Genomic DNA, 25872 nt, shown 5'->3' with positions numbered 1-25872 from the left:
GACAAAAATACTCTTCCACTATAACTAAATTAATTAATGCTAAAATTAATTGACCATCGTTGAAGAAATTCTCGGATGCAGTATGTACTCTTTGTCCAAGGTGGATATTCATTTTTCTTTTTTTGTAATAATATCTACCTAAGGTTAGAAGAACATCTAGCATACCCCATGAGAACACCTAGGATTATATATAAGATGATATTCTGGGGCGGACCCAAATATTCGTCCTCCAAAATTTGTTACAATTCTTTATAAAATATACATATTTTATGAATTTGTCTCCCCAAAAAATGATATATTTGTCCCCAAAATTAACATATTATGCATTATTCTATTTATATTCCTTTTATGTTAGCCATCTTCCCCACATCTCGTTTTTCCTTGCATTTTTTTTTGTATTTTTTGTGCAAAAGTATGCAATATGATGAAAATATATGTTTTTATTTATTTTTTTAGCGATTATTCTGCAGTCATTTGGGTTTACAATATTTATTTTTTGTACTATTTTTCTTGGACTCTATAGATGGTGTTTAGTTTATTTTGCTAATTGTTTATATTATTGTGTGTTTGTAATGCTATGAGCTATATGTTTTTATTTTATATAAACAAGCATAAACACATATAGATAAATTATATTTATTTATGTGATTTTGTATTTATATAAGTCAATATTCCTAACTTATTAAAAAAAAAAAAAATCCATCCCCATACCATAAATCCTGGTTCCGCCACTGGTGATATTGTTGAGTTTGGGGAATTTTTTTTAACAAATATTTTTTCTCTCTTAATGCCACAAATCTGGCCATTATTAATAGTTGAGACTTGAGACGATTAATAGTTCTTATTTCTCACCCCTTTTTGATAAAGAAAAGTATTTTTAATAAATACTCGTTCGTGTAAGCATTAAATCTAAAAGTGCATTTAAAAAAAAAAAAAAACAAATCTAAAAGTGTGTACTGCACCAAAAAAAAGAAGAAGAAAAAAGCCTGGCATTTTCTTTATGTTTTAAAAATAAAATGTTAGGTGTTCTCCCTGTTATAGATGGATATTATTCTCTAAAAACCAAGTGAGAAAAATAAAAATTAGGTGAGAAAATATCTACCTAAGAATATGAGAACACCTAACATTTTATTTTCTAAAAAACAGGAGAAAAATAAGGGCTATTTTTTTTTTAGGTTTGATACGGACACAACACAAACCCAACTCATGGCCAACTTCTCTCTTACGTGTAAAAAAATTTTGAATTTTAAACTAAATAAATTGTCTTTTTTTTTTTTTTCAAATTTTCAGAATCCCAAAATCATCTCTATCAAATTTTTTTTTTTTTTTAAATGACACGTAGGAGAGAAGTTGGTCATAAGTTGGATTTATGTTGTGACCTTAACATTTTTTTTTTTTTAGAAAATATTATGGAAAATGTTAAGGTCACAATACAAATCCAACTAATGACCAACTTCTCTCCTACGTGCGATCTAAAAAAAAAAATTTTGAGAGAGAAGATTTTGGGATTTTGAAAATTTGGAAAAAAAGACAATTTTTTTTTTGTTTAAAATTCAAAAATTTTTTTAAACGTAGGAGAGAAGTTGGCCATGAGTTGGGTTTGTGTTGTGTCCCTATCAAACCTTAAATATTATTCACTCAGGATCGGAAGAACATATGAAGAACACAATGAGAACACCTATAATTTCTCTCACTTGGTTTATCTTCGAGTCTTAGGTGGATATTGTTTTCTAAAAAAACAAAAAAGAAATCTAGATAACACAATGAGAACACCTATAATTTCTCTCACTTGGTTTATCTTTGGGTCTTAGGTGGGTATTGTTTTCTAAAAAAACAAAAAAGAAATCTAGAGAACACAATGAGAACACCTAGAATTTCTCTTACTTGGTTTATCTTTAGGTCTTAGGTGGGTCTTGTTTTCTAAAAAAAAAAAAAAAGAAACTGCGGTTATTTCTCTCACTTGGTTTTTAGAAAATAATATCCACATATGACAAGAATAACATTAGAAGAACACCATAAAAGCACATTGCATTCTCCTATATATATATATAAGAGAAATATTAGGTGTTCTCTTAGTACTAAGTTGATATTATTTTCTAAAAAAGGGGATGAGAGAAATAAGGGACCGGCAATTTTTTTTTTTTTTTTTTTGAATAATACTCTCCTAGGACTAAGAAAACACGTAGCATTTTTCTCTAGATATATATAGAGATAAAAATGGTGCTGTTATCTGGATATTGTTTTATAAAAAAAATAGAAAAAAAACTTATTTTTACTTAGTAAAATAGCTTTTTAGAAAACAATATATGTAAGATTAAAAGAACATCACAATAACCTTTTTCTTATGAGAGTATCTTCTATACGGTTGTGGCACAAAAATAGGTGTTTGTACCAACCAATCAAAAGTTGCCACATAAGCTTATCATATTAAACTTAAACTTAAACTTAAAAAAAAAAAAAAAAAAAAGCCACACCTAATTATACAAAATTTGAGTTATATATATTTTAAAATGGGGGAGAAGCCGAGGTGGGGGCAACTCACCGCCACCCCGCCCATCTGGGGTGGCGCGCGGTCACTTGCACATCTGAGGCCACATTTAGGGTGGCGCGTGCCTACCCAGATGTAGTTTGGGTAGCAGCTAGCCGCCCTACCTCCCTCTGCAAATTTTCTTAAATTTTTTTAAAAGTGAATTAAACTTAATATAATCAGACGGTTTGATTTTTTTTTCTTTACATGTTGAATGCTGAAGCGTCGACTCTTCATTAGTGGGCACAAAATGGGGGGTTTTGTGCTCCAAACGGATTGACGTTATTCTCTTTTGTTACATATATAACTAAAAGTATGATAACCGTTTCATATATAAAGAATAAAAGGAAAGTAAAAAAAAAGAAAAAAAAAAAGAGAAAACTCCAGTAGGCCCCATCTACAAACTTCACACGCCACCAAGCGCGTCAACTGTACAGTTTGATTCCCCCAGGAAGGCCAGGACCCAGCAAAAGAGCCACACTGTACCAGACATATCATCCACTTTCTCACGAAACAAACAGAGACCAAAAGCCATTAGAAGCAGTAACCACCAATCTTTCAGACTACCGAAACGACGCCGACCCCAACTTGCATGCTCTCTCCCTCTCTCCTCCACACTCCTCCACAATTCCCTTCCACTTCGCACCCCAAAACTGTTAAACCCTCACACTCTCCTCCTTCACTCCTCGCAATGAAGGACCGGCCTCCGTCCTCTTACGGCGCCATTTACGTCCCTCCCCACCACCGCCTGCGCTCCGTCATCACATCCCCCAGTTACACCTCCGCCGCTCTCATAGACTCCAAGCTCCGCGAAGCTCAAAGCGCCGCTCTAAACCCTAGAGCCAGTCCACTGCCTTACTTCCAAACCCAGCAAGAACAGCTCCACAAGGGAAATTCGCAGCACGATGATCGGCTCTCCGAGGAAGGCTCCGATCATGAGTTCGAGTCGTTGTCGCAATGGGTGAGGCTATATTTTGTTTTCTTTTTGTGAATTTCAGGTTTGACTTTGATTCGGTGGTTTAAGGAGTGTCAAATATTATCTGGGTTTTGAAGTTTGTGACTAGCGGTTTAAGTATTAGTGCGGTTGTGATAATTGTGGAAACAATTTACTTGCATAAGATAACGATAGGAACACACACTATATTAACCAAAACCTGCGGTTGATGTCAAAGTTATTGGGTCGAACCTGAATCCGAGAATTTAGAAAAGACTGGCCTTTATGAGAGTTAGATGGAGTCGGTGGATAGCGATTTCGTTTTATTGTCGGGCAGCATTTAAGATGATCATTGCCAACTACGAAAGGTGTACTAATGGGCAGTGCTGCCTACTGAGTAGAATTGTTAATTGGGCAAATCTGCCCTGCTACTTCCCAATTTAGCCCAGATTTTCTTTTCTGAATCTTAAATGAGTGGGTTTGGTTGAGTTTGGATGACGGACAAAGCAAGTAAGACACTTGGGAGGGCCATGTCTGCTCGATTTTCAACCCACCACCCTCATTTATACAAATATTTATATGGTGATCCTTTCATTTTACACCCTCAAATTATGATTATTTGGTGTGTGGCCCCCTCCAAAGTGATTTGTTTTAGCTTCAGATACATCAGGGCATATAATTTAGAAAGAGACACCAAAACCGGAAAATAAAAGATGACACAATAATTTTAGAAGAGTAGGACAGAATGTGACAAAAGGCTCTTTTCTTATGTGGATTCTTCTGAATGTGATATTTAATACTTAAATGTCCACTAAATTTCACAGCCTGGAAGTAAGTCTTGATGGATGGTTTAAGGGAGTGAGTTAAGTTGGTGAGAACCTGGGCTGAAATCCTCACATCGCTCTGAATGCAGTTTAAAATTGAGCCAAGGCTAGCCTGAATATGCTTGAAGTGCATCTCCTATGTCTTGGTCTAGGAGGAAAAGTAATTATACCTGGTTGGGTTGATCTTTAGCACAGTCTTCTACTACGGGCTGGCTCAAGGAGACATTGGCTATAGGGCTGATGAGTGTTTAGTGACCATGGTGGTAGACTAGCTAACAAGTCGTGCTTAGTTGGTCAAATCAACTTTAGAACTCCACTGAGGCAGGAAACAAGAGCACTGACGTGTGCTTACTTGGTCAGATCAACTCTAAATCACCACTATGCAGGAAGGCAGAGAGTTGTTAGGAAACATGGTGTGCTTAATTTTAATTGGTCAAATCAACTCTAGACCGCCACCCTGTAAGAAGAGAGAGACTTGCCAGGAAGAGAGAAAGAGAGGGAGAGTTTCCAAGAAACAAAGGTTCACGCATGGTTGACTTTGCAATTGCTGCAAAGAGAATGAGGAGGAAGTCCATGGATAAGAAATTACCAAATTATGCCTCTTGGTAGCTTCAAATAGCTAGAAGAACTAAGGTAGATATGTCCAGCAAGGATGTGACATTGTTTTTTAGGGACGTTACTCAAAGGATGCTCCCTAGGTTGTTATCGGATCACTTTCCTTTATTGCTTGATTGTGGTGTTAGGAGCAAGAGATATTTCAAGTTTGAGAATATGTAGTTAAAATCAAAGGGTTTTGTGGATAGGGTAAAACAATGGTGGGTGTCTTACAATTTTCAAGGCTCCCATAGTCTCGTCTTGGCATGCAAACTGAAAGCCTAGAAAATCGACTTGAAAAAATGGAATGAAGAGTTGTTTGACAATGTTGAGAAGCGAAAAAAGGTTCTTCTGGACAAATTCCAGGATCTTGATGTTAATGCAAAGGAAAACCCTTATTTGATGCTGAAAAGGTGAGAAACGATGTAATTTCTAGTGATTTGGGGAGGATTACTCTTCTGTAAGAAGAAAATTGAAAACAGAAATCTTGGGCTCTTTGGTTGAGAGAGGGGGGACAAGAATACAAAGTTTTTCCACCGTGTGGCTAATTCGAATAGAAGGAACAACACTGTTGATTCGTTAGTTGTTTATGGCTATGTATCTTCAGTTTCTTTATAAATTAGTGAGCATTTGGAGAAATAAGGCTACTTTTAGTGTTCTTTGCTTGGGCGACTGTGTTAGAAAAGATATTGACTTTGGATAACTTTAGTAAGAGGCATGTCATAGTGATGAACTGATGTTGTATGTGCAAGAAGAATAAGGAATCCATTGATAACCTTATGCTCCGTTGCGAGGTGGCTTGAGACACGTGGGTTTTCGTCTATTTGAGATTTGGGTCATGCCCCAATAGGTGGTGGAGCTATTGGTGAGCTGGAGAGGTTAGTTTGGTAGCCATCATAATATAGAAGTTTGGTGGATGGTTTCCCTGCATAATGTGGGGTATTTGGCTGGTACGCAATGTGCGAAATTTTGAACATTGTGAGAGTTCGGTGATTGAGTTAAAAGCTATTATGTTCAAATTTCTCTATGTTTGGATTGTTGCTCACAATAGTCCTCTATTTTCTAATTTTCTAGAGGTTCTGGATTTGTTTTTTTCTTCCCCCTAATTGGGTGTCTCTCTTATATACTCCATGTGTACTTGGGTTGCATCCTTTTGCGTTTTTTAATAAGACTGAATTTCTTATAAAAACCATGTTATTGCTCAATAAGATGCAATTTACACCTTAAGATTTTTTAGGTCGTGTGTCTAATCTGTTGATTGAAAGCCACTGGTAGGTTGTTTTTGTTAAGTATCCTTATGTAGGTATGTATGTATTTATCAGTTTTTACCATGCTATTCAGGGTGATTCCCCCTCTAATAACGTTGTTGAGTGGAAACGGAAGTTTACAATGCTTTTACGCGACAAGGAGAAGCAAGAGTTGATCTCAAGGGAAAAAAAGGATAGACATGATTTTGAGCAAATATCAGCTTTGGCAAGCAGAATGGGGCTATATAGGTATCTTCTGCTTCATCAGAATAGATGCTTTATCAGGAAATTTGTGAAAAACAAAACTATTGAAAAACAAAATTATCTTTGGCAGCCAACTGTATTCAAAAGTTGTCGTCTTTAGTAAGGTCCCACTGCCGAACTACAGATTCGATCTGGATGACAGACGTCCACAGAGGGAGGTATTTTCTCTTCTGTTCTGTTTTACTTGGTGCTGTCCTTTTCTGTGTGATATAAATTTTGTTTACGCATCACTATAGAGCCTTTAATTTACTGTTCATTGTAAAAAATGTTGTATTTTTCACTGCCATTTTTGCCCACCACATAATTACCAGCCCCCTTTGCTTTAGCTTCACACTTGGCAATGATTTTACATTTTACTTTTGACCCAAGTTCTTAGCTTTTTTTTTTTTTGGTTTCTAATGTATGTTTTATAATTTCCAAGTTCTTCATATTTCTTTTATTTACCCCCTCTATCCCATAATGTTTGACCAAATTTGCAACTTTTTTTGCTGCATAATGTTTGTCGAGGACCAAAAATCAAAGCGTAAAGTTTGTAACTTTTCCACATTACCCTTCACTCGTACAAAACCATACATTCTCATTTTTTAAAGGGTGAATTTGGCAAGTTGTGTTGAAATTTTTTTTTTTTGATAAGTTAAAAAAAAAAAAAAAAAAAAAAAATTCAACACAACTTGCCAAATTGTGTTGAAAATTTGAGATGACTGAGTGTTAATTGTCTGTTCTTAAAATGTCTGCATTTGGCATCCTGGGCGAGCATTTTGGGACAGAGGGAGTACATGTTTCTAGGAATCTAAACTGAGATTTTAATAATTGACAGGTGGCACTGCCTCTTGGGTTGCTAAGAAGGGTTGATTCTTATTTTGGAGAATACCTCTCTCAAAAGGCTAAGGCTAGGGAAAACTTTTCAGATGTATCATTTTCGAGAACAAGCAGCAGCTGTAGTATTGCCACTGATGAAGGGCTTTTTGAGCAACCTGAGCCACTGGCAGCTAGTAAGACTGTTTTGGAAAAAATTCTTAGGCGAAGAAGTTTGCAACTGCGTGATCAGCAACAAGCTTGGCAGGTTCATCTTACCCTGAAATTATAGAACAATGCTTCTCTGTTGTTATCTACGTAAACTCCTTTTAAGTTTTATTTCAGACTCAGAAGCATGGACAGCTTTCCCATATATGACAGGGTACTTTGCATAAAATATTGCTTACAACTGTGTTGCATAGCCACCTCTATTTTGTTTGTTTGTTTCTTTTTATTGATGTCCTGTAGCAAAAAGATGTTGAAGAAGTTTCTACCTATAATTTCTTTTTTTTCTTTTTTTGGGGAGGGGGGGGGGGGGGGGTGGGGGTTACCTTTTTTCTTGGGGAAAATACCCTTTACCCCCTCGAAATATGACCACTTTTGTGTTTTAGCTTCCAAAGTTCAAAAGTGACATTAAATCCCAACAAACTAATTAACTGTGGCAAGTTCGCCCATCCCTCAACTTTTCTGTCTTTTTGGACGGAATGCCAGTCATGTGTGTTGCAAGTGACTTTTAACAACCTGAACTCCCCTAAGTGCCCATGGGGTGAAGTGTTAAAAAAAGAACAAACAAAAAAAAAAAAACTTTAAAATGGTGGCCGGCTTGGGGGTGCTTGAAACCACTCCCAAAGGGATTTTGCCAAATTGGGGGTGGCAGGGGCTGATGAGGATGGTTTGACTACCCTCAAATTGGCCAAATGGGGGTGGCCGAAACTGCCCCAAAAGGAGAGCCCACCCCTATTTGGCCAAGGGGGTGACTAAGCCACCCCCATTTTGCATTTAGGGCTTTTTTTTAATAATTTTTTTTTAGGGTGTTGTTCTGGGGCCCACCATCTGATTCAGTTTATACCTTTATGTCTAATTTATTTAGAGGTGAGTCTATGAAAAGGTTACACATTAATTTTTAGAATTCTTCAGTACATGTATAAATATCCAAAATAATGATAGTGAGAAGATGGATTCATTTTTAGACATTTCAAAGAGTGTTGATTGATGTAAACAAACAATTAGACAGGAAGGCCATTGGAAAACACTTTTGAATGGTTCCAACAGTCAAGTATAGATTTAAGAAATGTTTTTCCCAACCCTCATATAGTTCAGTATTTTAATAGTATTGCTGAGTTTCACAATCCCTGTCCTTTTATCTGTCACTCAATTTCAAGATAAACAAATTATGTCCTATGTTAGTGGATACCCTCTCATAAAAACCAGAAAGATGAAACTTAAAAACTCCATGTCCAAAACTGAGAAGTAATTGAAATTGGGTTAAGGTTTAATTGAAATTTAAGTAGAACAGTGGGGAAAAAAGGATTCTGAAAGCAAAAGAAGGAGGAAAACATAATCCTGGAAGCTCGGGGTGCATGTGAACAAAAATGAAATAAAGAAGTTGTGGGCCTTCAATTGGATATGGATGTGGAGCTCGAGTATTATTGGCTGGTAAAGTTACCCATTATCTCCAGCCATATAAGCATTAAGTGTTGAAGAAGGAAACTTCTATGTGGCTTATCTGATTTTATTCCCGGATCCATATATTTCTCAATAATTGCATTTCTATATTAGAATATATTGCTTTTCTATAGAAATGCATGTAACTGTATCAGTAAATTATCAAGGAAAATAAGACCGTATTTCTCTTCCTCCAATTTTTCTCTTTTTTTTTTTTTTGATAAGTAATAACCAGTCTTTCAACTTGGTGTTAGAGCAAGTTTGTTTTTCCCCTTTTGTTTCGCATATGTGCCACTCGTACTTGTCGCGAGAACATATTCCTTTTTTTTGGAGCTGCTCTAAATGACCTATCGTTTAGGGAGACCTAACTGCCATTTGTCTCCAGTTGAATGACGTTGTTTGGATCTGTGTTGTACGGCGTGCTGTTGTACCCTTGACTATACAATCTACCGTGTGAGCCTTCATACAAAACGACTTGTTGTTTTGGTCTCTTCTCCGCTGCCAATGCACAGAGCTGCTGGAAAACTTATTGTTGCAGCAGAACTTTGCAATTTCTTCAAAAAACAACTCAAATCTTGCCGCTTAGTCTCCTCACCCTTATACAATCTTCTATTGTGCAACCACACTGATCGAGAAAAAGAGCCGATCGGCTCTGAAATGCTGGTGGCCTAGTTGCACTGCCAGCACAAACCCACGCGAAAAACTTCAGATTTCCCGAAGAGTTTCGAACACGGGCTTGATGGTATACTTGGAACTTCCGTATGGCCCTCAATTTGCTTCAGCTAAGGGTAAAATGAGTAAATTGAAGGTCTTCAATGGGCGGAAATACTGTTCGAGGGATTTGATTGAGAGATTCTCCCAAGTTATGTAGTGATTTGGCTTTAAACAAAGTTTGGTGGATCATCCATTGTTCATCAGACATTCGTCACAAGGAAAGGTAACTGCTTTAATTCTTTATGTAGACGATATTGTGTTGACAGGAAATGATGATGAGGAAATATAGAGGCTTAAAAAAAATATCTGGCCAGTGAACTTGAGATAAAAGACGTAGGCAATTTAAAATATTTTTTGGGTATTGAAGTAGCAATCGAGACATGGCATCTTTCTCTTCCTGTGGAAATATGTTCTTGATATACTCAGAAAACATGAATGCTCAATTATATGGCTGTTAACAATCCAATGGAGTGGAATAATATGTTAGAAGAAAGTGATGAGTCCTTTGGTGGATAAAGTCTGGTACCGACGATTGGTTGGCAAGTTAATATATTTGTTGCATACTCATCTAGGCATTGCCTATGCAGTCAGCGTAGTGAGCCAGTGTATGCATTCACCCTAGGAGTCTTATATGGAAGCTATTTATAGAATACTTTGATATTTTAAATCTTCACCAGGGAAAGGGTGGTTGTTGGCCAACATGATCACCTGAAAGTAGAAGCTTAAACAGACGCAGATTGTGTTGGGTCAGTCACAGATTGAAGACCCACTTCGTGATATTGCACTCTTGTGGGAGGAAATCTAGTTACCTGTCATAGTAAGACACAATCATTGATTACTAGATCTAGTGTAGAAGCTAAATTCTGAGCCATGGTCCATGAGATATGTGAATTATTATGGTTGAAGATTCTTACCTTGGATATGATTATAAGGAGCCTATGAGATTATACTGTGAGAACAATACCGTTATTAATATTGCTCATAACCCAGTTTCAGCTTGATTGAACTAAACACATTGAAATTGATCGACATTTAGTCAAGGAAAAATTGCGTGCAAGGTTGATTTGTACACCTTATGTGAAGATAGGGGAGCAATTTGCGGATATTTTGATAAATGGATTGTCCAACAGTGTTCTTCATTCAGCCTTGTGCAGCATGCAAGTTATCTTCGCCTCTGCTTGAGGGGAGTGTTGAAGGAAACTTCTATGCGGCTGATATGATTTTATTCTCAGATTTATTTCCATATATTTCTCATTAATTGTATTTCCATATTACAATGTATTGCTCTTCAATATAAATGCATGTGATGTAAGTATATTTATCAAAGAAGATAAGACGGTATTTTCTCTTCCTCTTCTTTTAGTATTTCTTTTCTCATTCAACTTTAAGGTTATCTACAAAGTAGGGTGTAGTTGACAGAGCACAGGCAGTTTGTGCTGCTTTTGTATTTTTACATGTTTGTCCAAATGCCAATGATCTCTAGCTTAAATGGCACTTCTTCTCTCCATAAAAAATAGGGTAGAGTTAAGGTTATGGGTTCCAGACCACTAGGTGCGTTTGTAACTTACCAGTAGAAAAAAGAAATGCTTGGTCCTTGTGTCTACCTTGTTGGATTTCTTCATTGGCTGGTTGCTTGGGCACCTTAGTGCATTTTACGTCTTTGACTGCACCTTGGCTTGTGAGACCTGGGCCCAACAAGTATAATGCTTTTCTAATACTGCACTGCACACTTGCACTGAGCAGATGCCTTTTTAAATTATTTTATCCATAGTTAATACTGTGGATTTGTCTTCTTACATATCATTCATGTGCCAGTTAGGATTTGAAGTATAATTATCCACTCGGATTGAGAAATGGTAAAAGTTAGGGAGAAGAAACACTATTAGGAATCTAAACGCTAGATATATGAACCTGACCCTGTTGCGTTCGGGCCATTGTCATCCTACTAAAAAGTTTGCCTCTTTACAAGCTATTTTTAAGGCATTTAGCTCATCTTTAAAAGAAATTAAATGCTTTAGTGAATAAGAATCAGTTAATCACAACTTCATTAAACTAATTGGTTTCATTATTTGTCTGTGGGTTGAGGACGCCTGATTTGGTTAAGTGGGGTTCAGGTTCCCATTTGTACTTGGGTCCATATGTTCCCAAGAGTAGCCCAGTTGCTTTGTGTGGAGTTGGTTTGGAATTTGCTAGCTCTGTTCATCATTTAGGTTCTCGTGATGTCTGGCTGATGTTAAGGCAATTTGTTGTCCTTAAGGATGGTTGTTATGTGAGACTCTGCAGATTAGTGGAGGTTTTTGGTAAATCTGTTGATAATCTATATCCTTTTGTACCAATTTTTTTTTTTTTTACATCTTATCTTTTCCAGATTTTGAGTCATGCTATGGTTTTCATTGTCTGGAATATAGTGGAATGAGCTATTGTGATATATATTTCCTATTTTGTACAGGAATCTCCTGAAGGTAGAAAAATGCTAGAATTTCGTATGAGGCTCCCAGCTTATAAAGAAAAGGATGCATTGCTGACAGCTATTGCACGAAATCAGGTTTGTCAGATTTTGTTTTTGTTTACTAGTTGCATGACTTAACATGAAGTTGCTGGTAAAGGACTATGTAGGGACCAGCAAGGGTCTTGACGGTTAACAATTTGATTTTCTCTTGATATGCTTTTTGAAAAAAAAGGCTTTCTTGCCTAAACGATATTAATTTTTTTTTTTTTTTATAAGTAATAATGCATTAAAGAGCGTAGAGGGGCATTAAAGAGCGCAGAGGGGCGCAACCCAAATATACAGGGAGTATACAAGAGAGCGACTAAGTAGGGGAGAAAGAAGAAGAGAACATAAAGAGAAAATCAGGAAAATTGATCACTAAAGGAGCAAGCCAGCCTGCAGTCCATGTGAAAAGTGTGTACAAAAAGAAATAAACAAGGTCCTCAAGGTTCCTCAACAAATCTTCGAAGCATCTTGCATTCCTTTCCTTCCAAAGACACCATAGAAGACAAAGGGGAGCCATCTTCCATACCACGGCACTACTGGTTCTACCGCCCGCCCACCAACTAGCAAACATCTCCTTGACGCTTCTAGGCATAACCCAACTCATGTTAAAGCGAGAGAAGATAACATCCCACACCTTGTGCCCGACCCCACAATGAAGAAAGTGATGATCCACGGTCTCCCCATCCGCCTCACACATACAACATCGATTAATCACAACAATACCTCTCTTCCAAACATTATCCAACGTGAGAGATTTCCCAAGGGCGGCCGACCACATGAAAAACGCTACTCTCGAAGGAGCCTTAGTGCGCCAAATGCTTTTCCATGGGAAGCGGTTAGGCTCCTTAAAGGCAAGCATCCTATAGAAGGAGCATACCTCAAACTTCCCTTTTCTTGAAGGGATCCACCACATCCGGTCCTCCCCTTCCCCACGAATCGATAACGAATACAAGAGTGAGAAGAAAGAGGCTAAAGCCATCTCCTCCCAATCATGAATACTACGAATAAAAGTAACATTCCAGTGAACCATCCCATTTACACACTCCCGGAAATCCGCAATGGAAGCATCCTTGTTGCAAGCAATATTAAAAAGGCCCGGAAAGGCATCCTTGAGAGGCGTCTCGCCACACCAAAAATCCTCCCAAAATTTGACTTTCCCCCCCAAACCAGGATCCAATCTGAAATGGCACTGAAACCCTTCAATTAAAATATTAAAATATTACCACAGTCACCAATTATTACCAAAATATTACCAAACCAGGATCCAATTAAAATATTACCACAGTCACCCTTCAAGTAAAATTCTCTTTCTTTCCTGCTATCAACAGGTCAAATGCTTGTACTATATGGTTTTTCCTCTAATTTAGTGCTAGCCTGTGGAGAGGAAAAAATTGATACTGATTAAGTTATTTTTCCACCTCAATGTATAATGAATAACTTTTTAATTTAATTGTCTGTATTCATGAATTACAATGTCCACTCTTTCTTTGGGTGATGTTTGAATTTGTTCAAATTTTGTGTGTCTTGTTTTCTTTTCTTTCCATTATTTGCTTTCTTTCTTTTTTCCCCTCTTGATTTTGTCTTTGACATATAGTATGAAATTTAAGTAGAAATAGGAGAAAAATCAAGTACATAGTTCGTAAAAAAAGCTATCCTAGAGAGTACAAATTGCAATTGAAAATATCATAAAAGTCTAAAAAGAGTAGAAATGAGGATACTATTAAGGGAAGTCATCTGGTCATAGAAAGATCTCAGAAAGATCTCAAAAAGTCTCCTTCAGCTAGCCTTTTTTGGCGAGGCTTTCTTCTACTGAGCGTTTCTGGTGTGATCCATATTTCATTATTTGGGGATCTCTTAGGAGGGGGATGCAAAGAGGGTTTTGTACTTCATGGCTCAAGTTGATGAGAGGCAGTGCCAAGAGGTTTTAGTCTCCACTCCTAAGCCTAAAGGGAGAAGGGAGCTGAAGAATTTGGAGTCCTTGGTGAACTTTGATTTGTATTGGTTCTAGCTAGGACAGAGGCAAGAGGCTCTTGCTAGTTGCTACGATGTAATTTAGCTAGGGTTTTGGGGGTTGGTTTTTGGGGTTTCTCCTGTTTTTGGGTTTCTGTTGGTGTTTTCCATCTTTCTTTTGTTTTTGCTTTTTCTTTTTTGGTGTCCTTTTTGTATACTTCCTATATGCTTAGGGGCAACTTATGCTTTTTATAATATTTCTCTGTTTACCTATCAAAAAAAAAAAAAAGAAGCAAGAAAGATCTCAGAAAGATGGATTGTAGCTCACTCATAGAGAGCTCAAATGGCCATTATTGTATTTCATGCAACTACTTATAGTGTACATGAAGACTGCTCAAAAGGGGGATTTGGTTATTATATCAGATAAAATTCTGAGCTTCAATATGAAGTTGTATTTAAGAGTTTTTTACATTGTTTTATAACTGATACAATTTTCTATTATACAGGTTGTTATTATCTCAGGTGAAACTGGCTGTGGCAAGACCACTCAAATTCCCCAATTCATCTTAGAATCAGAGATAGAATATGTTCATGGAGCTGTTTGTAACATTATCTGTACCCAGCCAAGACGAATATCTGCTATGTCTGTTTCTGAAAGGGTTGCTTCGGAGAGAGGAGAGAAATTGGGTGAACACGTGAGTTTCTGTTTCAAATAAAATTTCCTCAGAATACTTATCCCAACTATTTGCGTTATTAGTCCTTTTCTCTCTTCTCCTTTTTAATGTAAAATTCATTTTGTGTTCTTATTTTCTTGAATTCGAAGGTTGGATATAAAGTTCGGTTGGAAGGTATGAAAGGGAGGGATACCCGCCTTCTCTTTTGCACTACTGGCATCTTGTTGAGAAGATTGCTAGTTGATAGAAACTTGAAAGGTGTAACTCATGTTATTGTGGATGAGATTCATGAGCGTGGAATGAATGAAGGTAAAATCTGGACTTGGCTGAGGCTTTGATTTTAAAACGATGTGGCGTGGTTTCTAACTGTGATAGACATTTGATGGCAGATTTTCTGCTTATCGTCCTAAAAGATCTCCTTCCTCGGCGGCCAGAACTTAGGCTAATTCTGATGAGTGCAACCCTTGACGCAGAGCTTTTCTCGTCCTACTTTGGTGGGGCTCAGATAATTCACATCCCGGTACGTTGAATATCCAGCATGCAATGCCATTTCTTTCTGCGGTGAATCTAATCCCTCTTTTCCATGATTGATTATTGATGGTTTTGGATGTACATATTGCTACCCCCTTGTTTCTTTAATGTCAAACGTACAGTTGTTATACCTACCTTTTTGTTTTACTTTAATTAATGTCTATTGCCTGTACTATCATTCATCGCTATGCGTCTAGTCTACATTAGAGTAAGTAATTATGTAGCCACATTAGTTACTGATTGGTGGAATCAATCTTCTAATTATATGCATGCAGATGATCCATGTTTATTTATTTGCATGACCTATCTTTGCTTCTAAAATTCATATTTTATGATTTGCTTACGCTCCTGCGGCATTATGTTTGGCTAGCCTTTTTCTTGGTTGAATTGGTTTCATTTTTAACTTTTTGTGACTGTAGAATTATAGTAACTGAATGTAGTGGTCAGTTCCAGGGAAATATTTTGTATTTAGTTTGGGTATGCTTGCTTGGTTATGTGCCTATTTTATGATGCAGTCTGAGTCTTGAGTAAAGGATTTGGTTCATACATTTTTTGAAAGAGATCTTATTGGTTGTGGACGTAAGATTTGTAGTCAATCTGCCATAAATATTTCTGGCCACCTTTTGCATCATCTGGCTGCTGTGATACTCTAGAAGTGGTGGAGGTTGGTTGGCATTCAGCAATCCAGTATCTGTTGAGGACTCTGTTGAGGAGAAATCCTTTATTGTGGGGACTTTCATTTTCTTCCTTGAAAAAAACTACAAAAAGAAATATATATAATAATAATAATAGTTACCCTTGTTTTTTTGCCGATGTTGCTTTAAAAAGAGAGATGCGCAGATTTGCTGAAGAGACACTTGGTAGAATCTATTTTGATCTCCCATTGGAGCTGAGTGGTGTGTCTAGTGGATTTGGACCTGTTTCCTCACTTGTTTCATGAAATATAAGCTTTTGAAAGTGTCAAAGTCGTTACCATAAGAACCACAAAAATTTTTGGACACGGTTAATACTGTGCTAATGGAATGCGCATTCTAGTCATGTTATATGTAATTTTGTGTATGTATGCATATACGTGTAATGTGTAACTACTCTGATATATTAGGTGATATTAATAAGCATTTTATGAGGATGTGTCTTGCTTAATGATGTTACATGGCTATTAACACCAATCAACCTTGTCACATCTGGGCATTAATAGAATTTAGGGATGTAATTATAGTATTCTATACTTTAGGAGGGTATTTGGCAGACCATAGGCTCAGGCCAGGCACGAGCTGGTTAGCACCAAATTATTTCATTTTGTTTTCTGGTGAAATCTATTTCATCCTGTGGATTATGATGATTTTAGTGTGATATGGGTCTCAGATCTCTCTCTCTTCCATCTTTCTTTCTAGTTTAGGGTTTTACATACCCGGTTCAGACTCATTTCCTGGAGAATATTGTGGAAATGACGGGTTACAGATTGACCCCGTACAACCAGATTGATGATTATGGTCAAGAGAAGATGTGGAAAATGAGCAAACATGCACCAAGAAAGAGGAAGAGCCAAATTGCTTCCGTTGTTGAGGTATACAAAATTTTGTTGGCTACTTGTGCTTGATATGTCTTTTGTTTTTGTTTTCTTATTTTAATTTCCCTTCTGGAAAATATGTTATCAGGATGCTCTCAGAGCAGCCGATTTTAAGGAGTATAGCCCCCAGACTCGTGAATCTTTGTCATGTTGGAATCCTGATTGTATTGGTTTTAATCTCATAGAGTTTCTTTTATGCAAAATATGTGAAAATGAGAGGCCTGGTGCTATCCTAGTTTTTATGACTGGCTGGGATGACATAAGTTCTCTGAAAGATAAGTTGCAAGCACATCCTTTCTTAGGAGATCCAAGCCGTGTTTTGTTGCTAGCATGCCATGGGTCTATGGCCAGTTCAGAGCAGGTAAGTTTGTAATTTGTAAATTTTACATTCTATTGTCAAATAGATTGACTTATATTGTTTTTTGCTGTGCCTATTATTGCTAATTTAATTTTTTCGGAATGCATGCAGAGGTTAATATTTGATGAGCCTGATGATGGAGTGAGGAAAATAGTGCTTGCTACTAATATTGCCGAGACCAGCATTACTATTAATGATGTTGTGTTTGTTATTGACTGTGGAAAGGCTAAAGAGACATCTTATGACGCATTGAATAACACTCCTTGTTTGCTTCCGTCCTGGATTTCCAAGGTTTCTGCTCAACAAGTAAGGTTACTTTCTGGCTGAAAGTTTGATCCTTATGACGGAGATTAGTATGGGTTGGCACTAAATTAGTTTTCTTTGATATACCTCTGAAGTTGTTCGCTAATGTTTGATTCTGTTAGTTATGATTCTTTTTTTCACATTATTTGTCCACTTCCTTTGAAGTTTTCTTTGTTTTGAAAGGACTTGTAGCAGGCTAGTCCAAAATGGCATTATACTTTGTTATTATAGGATTAGAGCCAATAAGCTTTCTTCTGACTAGACGCAGAAAGTACATTTCGTTATTTCTATGTAGTTTCACGCCCAGGGTTCATGACTAGCATAGATTTTTACCTAAATCCTTATGAGGTTGAACCTGAAAAAAATTATATTTCATTTAAGGGCATTTCCTGGAATAGAGATAGAAAATAGTAGATGCCTTAAGTTTGGATTTTGCTTAGTTTACTGTTGAAGGGGCCTCATATGAACTATGGAATTTTGTCCTAATTTTTGGAGTGTTTTTTATTAAATGTATTATGATTGTCTGTGCTCATATATGTGGTAGAGAAGAGGAAGAGCTGGCCGCGTTAGACCTGGAGAATGTTACCATCTCTATCCTAGATGTGTATATGACGCTTTTGCAGAGTATCAATTGCCGGAAATTTTAAGGACACCTTTGCAGTCTCTCTGTCTGCAAATAAAGAGTTTGAAACTTGGAAGTATTTCTGAGTTCTTATCTAGGGCTTTGCAGTCACCAGAATTACTAGCGGTAATGATCATTTTATATTTTCTTTGAATCTTATTTGAAACTTTGATATATTGTACTTTGAGGAGTCGATTTGTTTTCCTTTTGGGACAATTATTTGAGGCATCTTCTGTCATCTTCCTTTCATGCATGTGAGTTATTTGTATGTCTACTACATTTCACATTTAGTTTGATTGGTATTTGTTTGCAGGTTCAAAATGCCATCGAGTATCTAAAAATTATTGGTGCCCTCGATGAGAATGAAAATCTGACAGTCTTGGGTGGGTAGAGAAATTTGATTTTTACCCTCCATTTGAAATTTCTACTTCCAGTCTTATGTAAGATTTAATTTCAAGAACATTCAGCCTCATTCAGTTTTTGTCACTGACAGGACGCTATTTGACTATGCTTCCAATGGAACCAAAACTTGGAAAGATGCTCATCTTGGGGGTTATCTTCAATTGCCTGGATCCAGTATTGACTATTGTCGCTGGCCTCAGTGTCAGAGATCCTTTCTTAACACCATTTGACAAGAAGGATGTAAGTCAGCTTTCTTCACATGCCTTTTGTTTTCTGGTTGGATCAGAAACAAAGAATTGACTTATTTTTCTGTTTTTGTTTTAATTGATTCCGTAGTTGTATTTACAAAAAAGCACACTTGTTGGCAATATTTGGAGAATTACTACTATATAGGTTTGTATGCATTATACATATATAGTTATTTAAACACACACAAATATGCTTATATAGATGTTGCAAGGCCATATTGGACCAGCCCTCCCAGGACCTTTCTTGGTTAAGAGTAAGTTTGTTCACCAAAGAGAGAGGGAATGTATGTGAAAAGGCTATGCTGAAGGCACAATTAAGCTGCTATCTACCATAGGAGCATCATAAAAAAATTAAAGCTAAAAAAGAAAAGGAAGAAGGAAAAAGGAAAAAGAAAAAGAACAATCATCCTTGCCCAACAACATGGTGTGGGAGATCCTTCGTTTCTAATAGCAGTAAACAGCTGGAGTTTCGAATTTAGAGACATATTGAGAGAGATCCAGAATTCTTGCAATTTCTTGGATTCATGGAGCACTCTAGAATCAAATACTGGTTACTAATACCTCCATCACCTTTACTAAGCAAAGATACTGGATTCATTTTGTCTTCCAAAGGACTCTTGACGTGGTGTCTTTATTGCATGTGGGGAATCATGTTAGCAGGGGTGAAGACTAGGAAAATCATAGCTAATTTTCCATGAGGAAGTCAATACTAGATTGGAGAAAGGAATGCTAGATTGAAAGAACTTGTTGGCAAATATGGGCATGTGTAGGTTGACGACAATGCTCCTCACTAGAGATCAATATATTGGGAAGTACAAACATTTTAGTGAATGCATGTTTGGGCCCTTCTTAGATTTTAAAATAGCCATTATCCAGTAGTAGTCTTTCCTAAGCAGTGTTTCACTATCCCATCTTTCAACATTTTTGCATGAACTGGCTGCTCTCAAGAATCAAATGTGTGTTAGTTGTAACAACCCAAGAAAAAAGCGTTAGCCACATCTGCGCTACCGCCCTAAAAAGACAAGTCAATTTGGAGTTTCTCTAGAATTACTAATAAAGCCTTAGTGAAGTTTTACTAAGTAATGTGAGACTTAATACCCATAAGCATCTCTTATAAACTATCCACTGTGGGTTTGGGTTAGGGGTTGTGTTTAATGGGGCTCTCTTAAGTAAACGGCTCTGGCGATTTGTGCTGGAGAGTGGTAGTTTATGGATAAGGGTGGTAGTTATATAGCTTATGTTGTAGGTAATGTGGTTGGACGACTCCTACCATTTCTCTTGCATCTGCATGGGATGGGATGCTTTTGTGAAGAATATAGGCTATGTTTGTTAATGTCTCTGAAAACACTTTTTTGTTTTCAGAGACAAAAACACACGCTTCTCAAAACCAATAACAAAAATAAAACACTTTTTTTTTGTTTTTTGTAAGTAAACAGATTTCATTAAAAACCAACAGTTGCACATATACCCAAGTGCATAAGAAGTATACAAGAAAAAAACATAAATAGAAAAAGAAAATAGATTTAGAAAAAAAAAGGGGCATGAAAACTACAAATGTGAAATCAATCATAAGAGCATTCCCAGCAAGTACCCTAAATGAGGTTCCCTTCCCTAAGTTTAGGAAAAATGTCAAAAAAATCGTAAAAAAGACCCACAGCAGACTCCTTAAATGAGCCCTAAACATGAGTATCGCTACAGTAGAACCCAAAGTATAGGGTTCCACTGTAGCGATCCAAAGAATTATTAAATACAAAAAAACTCATTCTCTCTCCGCTCTCCTCTCATGTCTCACGTCTCTCTCTCTCATCTCTCTTTCTCCGTCTCTCTCTCTCTCTCTCTCTCTCTCGCACCGAACAACAAAAATGCTCAATCCCCCCCCCCCCCCCCTTCTCTCTCGCACCTCTCCAAATTGCACTTGACTTTAGGGCTTCTTAAAATTTTTGCAGCAAGGGCTTTCATGCAAAAATGATTACGGCCAAAAACACCACCACAAACTGCAAAAGTGATTCATAAAAATCAGCCATCAACACAATCTTTGTTGCTGTTTGGTAGGTAAGAAAACGAGAGGAAAAAAAAAAAGAAATCAGCCATCAACACAATCTTTGTTTCTTTCAACTCATCTGCTGGAAGAGACCCTCTTCTTTGCAAACCAACAACACTCAAGAAAGTGTGAGAGACCCAAATGCTAATTGTGAAGAGCCAGACCTGGAGCTGGGCTCTAGCAAGGATTTTCTGCTGAAGGCCTTTGGGGAAGAAGGTGTGGAATCAGAGCTCATGAGGCTGCACAATCTTGCAGGCCCTCCGAGATTTCTCTTCACAATCAAAGAGGAAACCAAGGAGGATTTGGAGTCTGAAGATGGGAAATCTAGTGGTGATAGAAGCAGAAAGGGTCAAGAAATAGATGAGGAAAGGGAGAGTGAAGAAGTCAGGGAGAGAGAAGACGGAGATGAGAGAGATGGAAAGAAAAGGGAAATGTTTTAGAATAAAGAAAAAAAAAAGTAAAAAATATTATTTTAATGATATAGAGAATGATTAAGGGAATCTATTGGGGTGTTTATTTGTATAGAGAAGCAAAAAGTAGTTTGGATCCTTAAACTTAGGGAAAATGGTTGGGTAGCTGTTGGGAATGCTCTAAGCAGTTATCCACTCAAACAGGGTATGAAAACTTTTCACACGTTATAGGAATATCTTGAAAAAACGAGTGCTTAATTTTTGTAGGTGTAGGGCCTAACTTATTACTTAAAAAAACTAAAAATAAAAGGAGTGACCTTGTGGCCACCCTCAACAGACAGGAGGGGTGGCCACGGCAGTCACCTGTCTCTTCGACTGACGGTGGCAACACGGACACTTTTTTTCTTTTTTTAAGTAAAATGTTAGCTCTACATCTGCTTGCGTTTCTCAAAATAAGCAAGTGTATCATACATAAAACATTTTCTCAAATGTGGACCCGACAAAAAAAAAATAACACTTTTTCAATCCAAAAACAAAAAAAGGAACTTCAAAAGTATTATCGAACATACCCTATACTTACATGGGTTGGCTTGGATGAATGTTGCATTCTAATATCTTTGTTTGGCTAGTTCTAGGTATAGTCAATTGTTGCCCTTTTTCAATTCCCATATGACGCTATGGGACTGGTGTGGGAGAGGCTATTATGTGTTTAAACTTGAATATGATGCAAAATAGTTAAAGAGGTACACGGGTTTAGGAATTACAACACCTTTTCTTGGAGTTTGTTGTCAGGTGCCATAATAGTTCTCCCTAATTATGAAAAACCTGTACCGCTTACATGTCAGTGTTGAACCCAGATCCCCTTCTAAGTGGGTTGAGACACGATTTGGCTACCAAGGCTAACCATACAAATTGCAACTATCTTGGCAAAGTAGTTTTTGGCTATTGAGGCGACATAGTAAAAATGCAGCCTATTTGGCCTTATGTTCTGTAATTGTTGTGTGTATGCTTGGAAAATGAACTGAAGTGAATGTGCTTGTTTTCCTCTTTGCAGCTTGCAGAGGCTGCAAAATCTCAGTTTTCCCGGGATTACAGTGACCACTTTGCTCTTGTCCGGGCCTATGAAGGTTGGAAAGATGCTGAAAGAGATATTGCTGGATATGAATACTGCTGGAGAAATTTTCTTTCAGTGCAATCAATGAAAGCTATTGATTCTCTTAGGAAGGAGTTTTTCTCTTTACTCAAGGATACTGGCTTGGTTGATGGCAACACAACCTCCTACAATGCATGGAGTCATGATGAGCATCTCGTCCGAGCAGTTATTTGCAATGGGCTATATCCTGGAATTTGCTCTGTTGTGGTTAGTCATGCCTTTTTCCCACATCTGCTTAAGCTTTGACATTTTCGTATAACTTCCCCAACATTTTGATTCCTTTCAAATTCCCCTACATTCGCTACAATTCTTTTTTTTTTTTTTTTTTGTGGGATGGGGGGTAGGGAGTGATGGGATTGGGGATGTTAGAGGGCTATATCCCATTATCCAACCATTCCCATGAGGCCTTTTTTATGGTTTTTTGCCCCAAATAGATTTTTTGTTTTCTTAGAAGATGATTTGGTTGTTTCTCCCAATATGCATTATTTGATTTGTTTCCTTTTGTGCAAGTTTCATTGTACTTACATAAGTGTGTGTGCAGCACAATGAAAAGTCATTTTCACTGAAAACTATGGAAGACGGTCAGGTGCTTCTATACTCGGTAATTTCTCCATCCATTATATCAATGTATTAGTGATGTATTCTGTCCTGCTTTGGTTTTTCACATTATTTTTCATTTGCCTAGAACTCAGTCAATGCTCGGGAATCTAAAATTCCATATCCGTGGCTAGTTTTCAACGAGAAGATAAAGGTGAATTCTGTTTTCCTCCGGGATTCAACAGCTGTTTCTGATTCAGTGCTTCTCCTATTTGGTGGGAGCATCTCAAGAGGGGATACCGTAAGTTATCTATTCATCAATAATTTCTTATTTTTAGTCACTTGTTTGCTGGATTATGAGAAGGCCTGAGAAACGAATTGCTGGTTTGACTAGCAGACTACATGGGAAATAGGAGATATAGGCGAGTCGCTAGATGTTCTTCCTCACCCTTGAACAGTAGATTGTTGGTGTAAACTTAACATAAATTTTGAGCCATTTTTCTAACTGTTTAAGTTTCTTGGACTATTAGTCACCTCATATGGTATTTGAGCCTTGCTTGACTGAGAAGTATTTGGTTAGGCTTCGACATTTCTTCTCTTCTATTTGCATTTGCAAAGTCCGTGTTCTATCAGGGTTGTTAGCGGACCTACATAATAGGGCTGTTGGTGTAAGCTTGGGATACATTTTTTGGTCCATTGCTTGATAGTGCAGCTCATCTGCTTAAGCTTTAGGGTCTGTTGGTTTACCTAACAGATAATATTGTTATCTCCCTGTTCTGCCAGGATGGACACTTGAAAATGTTGGGAGGATATCTCGAATTCTTCATGAATCCTTCTTTAGCAGACATGTATCAAAGTTTAAGGAAAGAACTTGATGAGCTTATTCAGAAAAAAGTAAGTAAAGCTTGAATTAGGCAGTCAATAACTGCTTTCTCCTGAATTTATGGATTTCTACTGTTTTCTGTTCTCATCAGTTTCTTCTTGAAATCCTAGTTCTATACTCCAACTTGTGCCTTGCGGTGAATGTAAAAATATGTTTTCTGACTAATTTCAAACATGTGATAGTGTGCTCACTTGATACTGTAATTAAAACCCATTGAATATGTGCAGCTACTGTATCCCAGAATGGACATACACACCCATCATGAGCTCCTATCTACCGTGCGGTTGCTGGTTTCAGAGGACCAATGTGATGGCAGATTTATATTTGGTCGCCAGGTCCTTAAGCCCTCAAAGACATCTGATATGGCAACAAAGCCGTCCTTGGTTTCAAGAATTGAAAGTGGACCTGGGGGTGATAATTCTAAGAGTCAGCTCCAGACATTGATCACTAGGGCAGGATATGTTGCACCCATTTACAAGACTAAGCAACTGAAGAACAACCAGTTCCGGGCCACTGTGGAGTTTAATGGAATGCAAATTATGGGTCAGCCTTGCAACAACAAGAAGAGCGCAGAGAAAGATGCTGCAGCTGAGGCTCTTCAGTGGCTTATGGGTGGAAACCAAGCAGGCCATGATTGTATAAATCATATGTCAATCTTGCTGAAGAAAAGCAAGAAGGATCATAGTTAAACACTAATGTGGACGGCTCTCCCGTCAAGAGCTTCCAGGGAAAGCCGTGATCACAGTGAACCGTTTTCTGGAATAGTTGTGAGACCGTGTGGATCCAGATCCCCTCTTCCTTCGTGAAGAGGTTAGGTGGTGTAGTTGTCACTTAAAAAATCCATCAAATCTGACAATGACATATCCATACTGCCACAGGCAATCAGACACGGGCATACTTACCATCAAAGATCAGAGTTGCATTCAAGGTAAACATTTTTTGATTGATGTATAATGTGGGCTCATCTGCTATTGTTTCATGGAGCTACAAGCCAACTGAATGAGGTTGAGGGGACTGCGGTTGGCCTGTTTTGTTCCTTACGTGCTTTTGCTTGTACTGGGGGACAATTGATGGTGACCAGTAAGTAAAGAGTAGTCAAAGATAGGCTTAGGGGGTTGGTACATAACATCAATGGACAAGATAAGATACATTGGAGAGAGGCAGTGATATATTACCCCGTTCTTGAGCTCAGCTATAATTGAGATTGTAATCACTTTTTATGTATATTACTATTCTTTTGAAAGTGATTAGTGGGCTTGTATTGAGGGGTGATTTCATTTTCCCTATTGTGTTAATATATGTTTCAATTCCTTGTATTGCTCTGATTAGTAGAGTTGTTGCTCATACGTTGGATCTTCTTCTCCTTTTTTTTTGGTTGATCAAGCTGTGTTTCACAGCAGTCTGACCTATGGTTAGAGTGAACTAACAACTCTTCAATTTCTCTTTGATGTGTTCAAAGGGCGTATGGGATCTGTCACGTAAACAAACAAATTGAGTGGATCGCGGTAAATTGCGTCATTATTATAATTGTCATGATAATGAGGCAACTCTTTTTTTCATTTATTTTGAAGTGTTGCTTGAATAGAATACTTGTCAGTGCCTCCCTTATTACGGACATCTCATGTGCTTGATAGGGGATGGGAAGAAAAGAAAAAACACAAAAAGACAGCATGGACCTAATCATAGCCTGTGTGAGGAGACTGCTAGGGAAAGAAAATGGGGAGAGGGAGGGGATGTTGTTGTTGTGTATCTATCTATAATAATTATGTACTATATTATTTTGTTCATCAGAAGCCGTAGGTTAAATATTTATTAAAAAAAAAAATTAAAAAAAAAGACCTACAAACTTTCCTTTAAATGTGCTCTGGCTTGTGTGGATTGGCACAATGATTTTTTAATTGGCTATAGGAATATCGGGTTGTTTTTGCTTTAGCTGTTCAAACACCTATCCGAGCAAAAGGAGCCTTAACAGCCTCTCATGCCCTATTGTTCTTTTTCTTTCCTTACCTTTGCTCGGCCCATTGGGGAGTGGGCTCAGTAGTATAGATGAAAAAAAATAAATAAATAAAAATTGAAGTTGTTTCCCAACGTGAAAAGAAAGCAGTTTTTGTCCTACAAATGGAGGTATCATT

The 25872-nt window shown here is 37.4% G+C and overlaps 1 protein-coding gene across 2 annotated transcripts; it reads left to right on the top strand.

Moving 5' to 3' along the window:
• Window positions 1-2977: 2977 nt before the first annotated feature.
• Window positions 2978-25022, top strand: LOC132175811 (DEA(D/H)-box RNA helicase family protein). Of its 2 annotated transcripts, XM_059587872.2 has the most exons (19): window positions 2978-3488; window positions 6221-6375; window positions 6461-6548; window positions 7208-7453; window positions 12014-12109; window positions 14515-14703; window positions 14832-14991; window positions 15072-15202; window positions 16613-16780; window positions 16872-17144; window positions 17253-17447; window positions 17989-18192; window positions 18380-18449; window positions 18560-18708; window positions 22222-22527; window positions 22862-22921; window positions 23006-23158; window positions 23641-23751; window positions 23968-25022. In XM_059587872.2, the coding sequence occupies exons 1-19, from the start codon at window positions 3120-3122 to the stop codon at window positions 24427-24429; spliced, it is 3585 nt and encodes a 1194-aa protein (XP_059443855.2). In that variant the 5' UTR covers window positions 2978-3119; the 3' UTR covers window positions 24430-25022. The 2 variants fall into 2 exon arrangements, with proteins under 2 accessions (XP_059443855.2, XP_059443862.2); XM_059587879.2 differs by lacking the exons at window positions 23641-23751; window positions 23968-25022 and having other exon boundaries at window positions 23013-23150.
• Window positions 25023-25872: the final 850 nt, after the last annotated feature.

This window comes from Corylus avellana, chromosome 2, assembly GCF_965113065.1.
Source record: "Corylus avellana chromosome 2, dhCorAvel1.hap1.2, whole genome shotgun sequence".
Lineage (NCBI taxonomy): Eukaryota > Viridiplantae > Streptophyta > Magnoliopsida > Fagales > Betulaceae > Corylus > Corylus avellana.
This window is presented reverse-complemented; position numbering and strand designations above follow the sequence as displayed.

Coding starts and splice junctions, on each gene's coding strand:
- LOC132175811 (XM_059587872.2), top strand. CDS start 3,120: ATGCTCTCTCCCTCTCTCCTCCACACTCCTCCACAATTCCCTTCCACT. Junction 15,203..16,612: donor CTCAGATAATTCACATCCCG/GTACGTTGAATA, acceptor TTTCTAGTTTAG/GGTTTTACATACCCGGTTCA. Junction 18,450..18,559: donor TGAAAATCTGACAGTCTTGG/GTGGGTAGAGAA, acceptor TGTCACTGACAG/GACGCTATTTGACTATGCTT.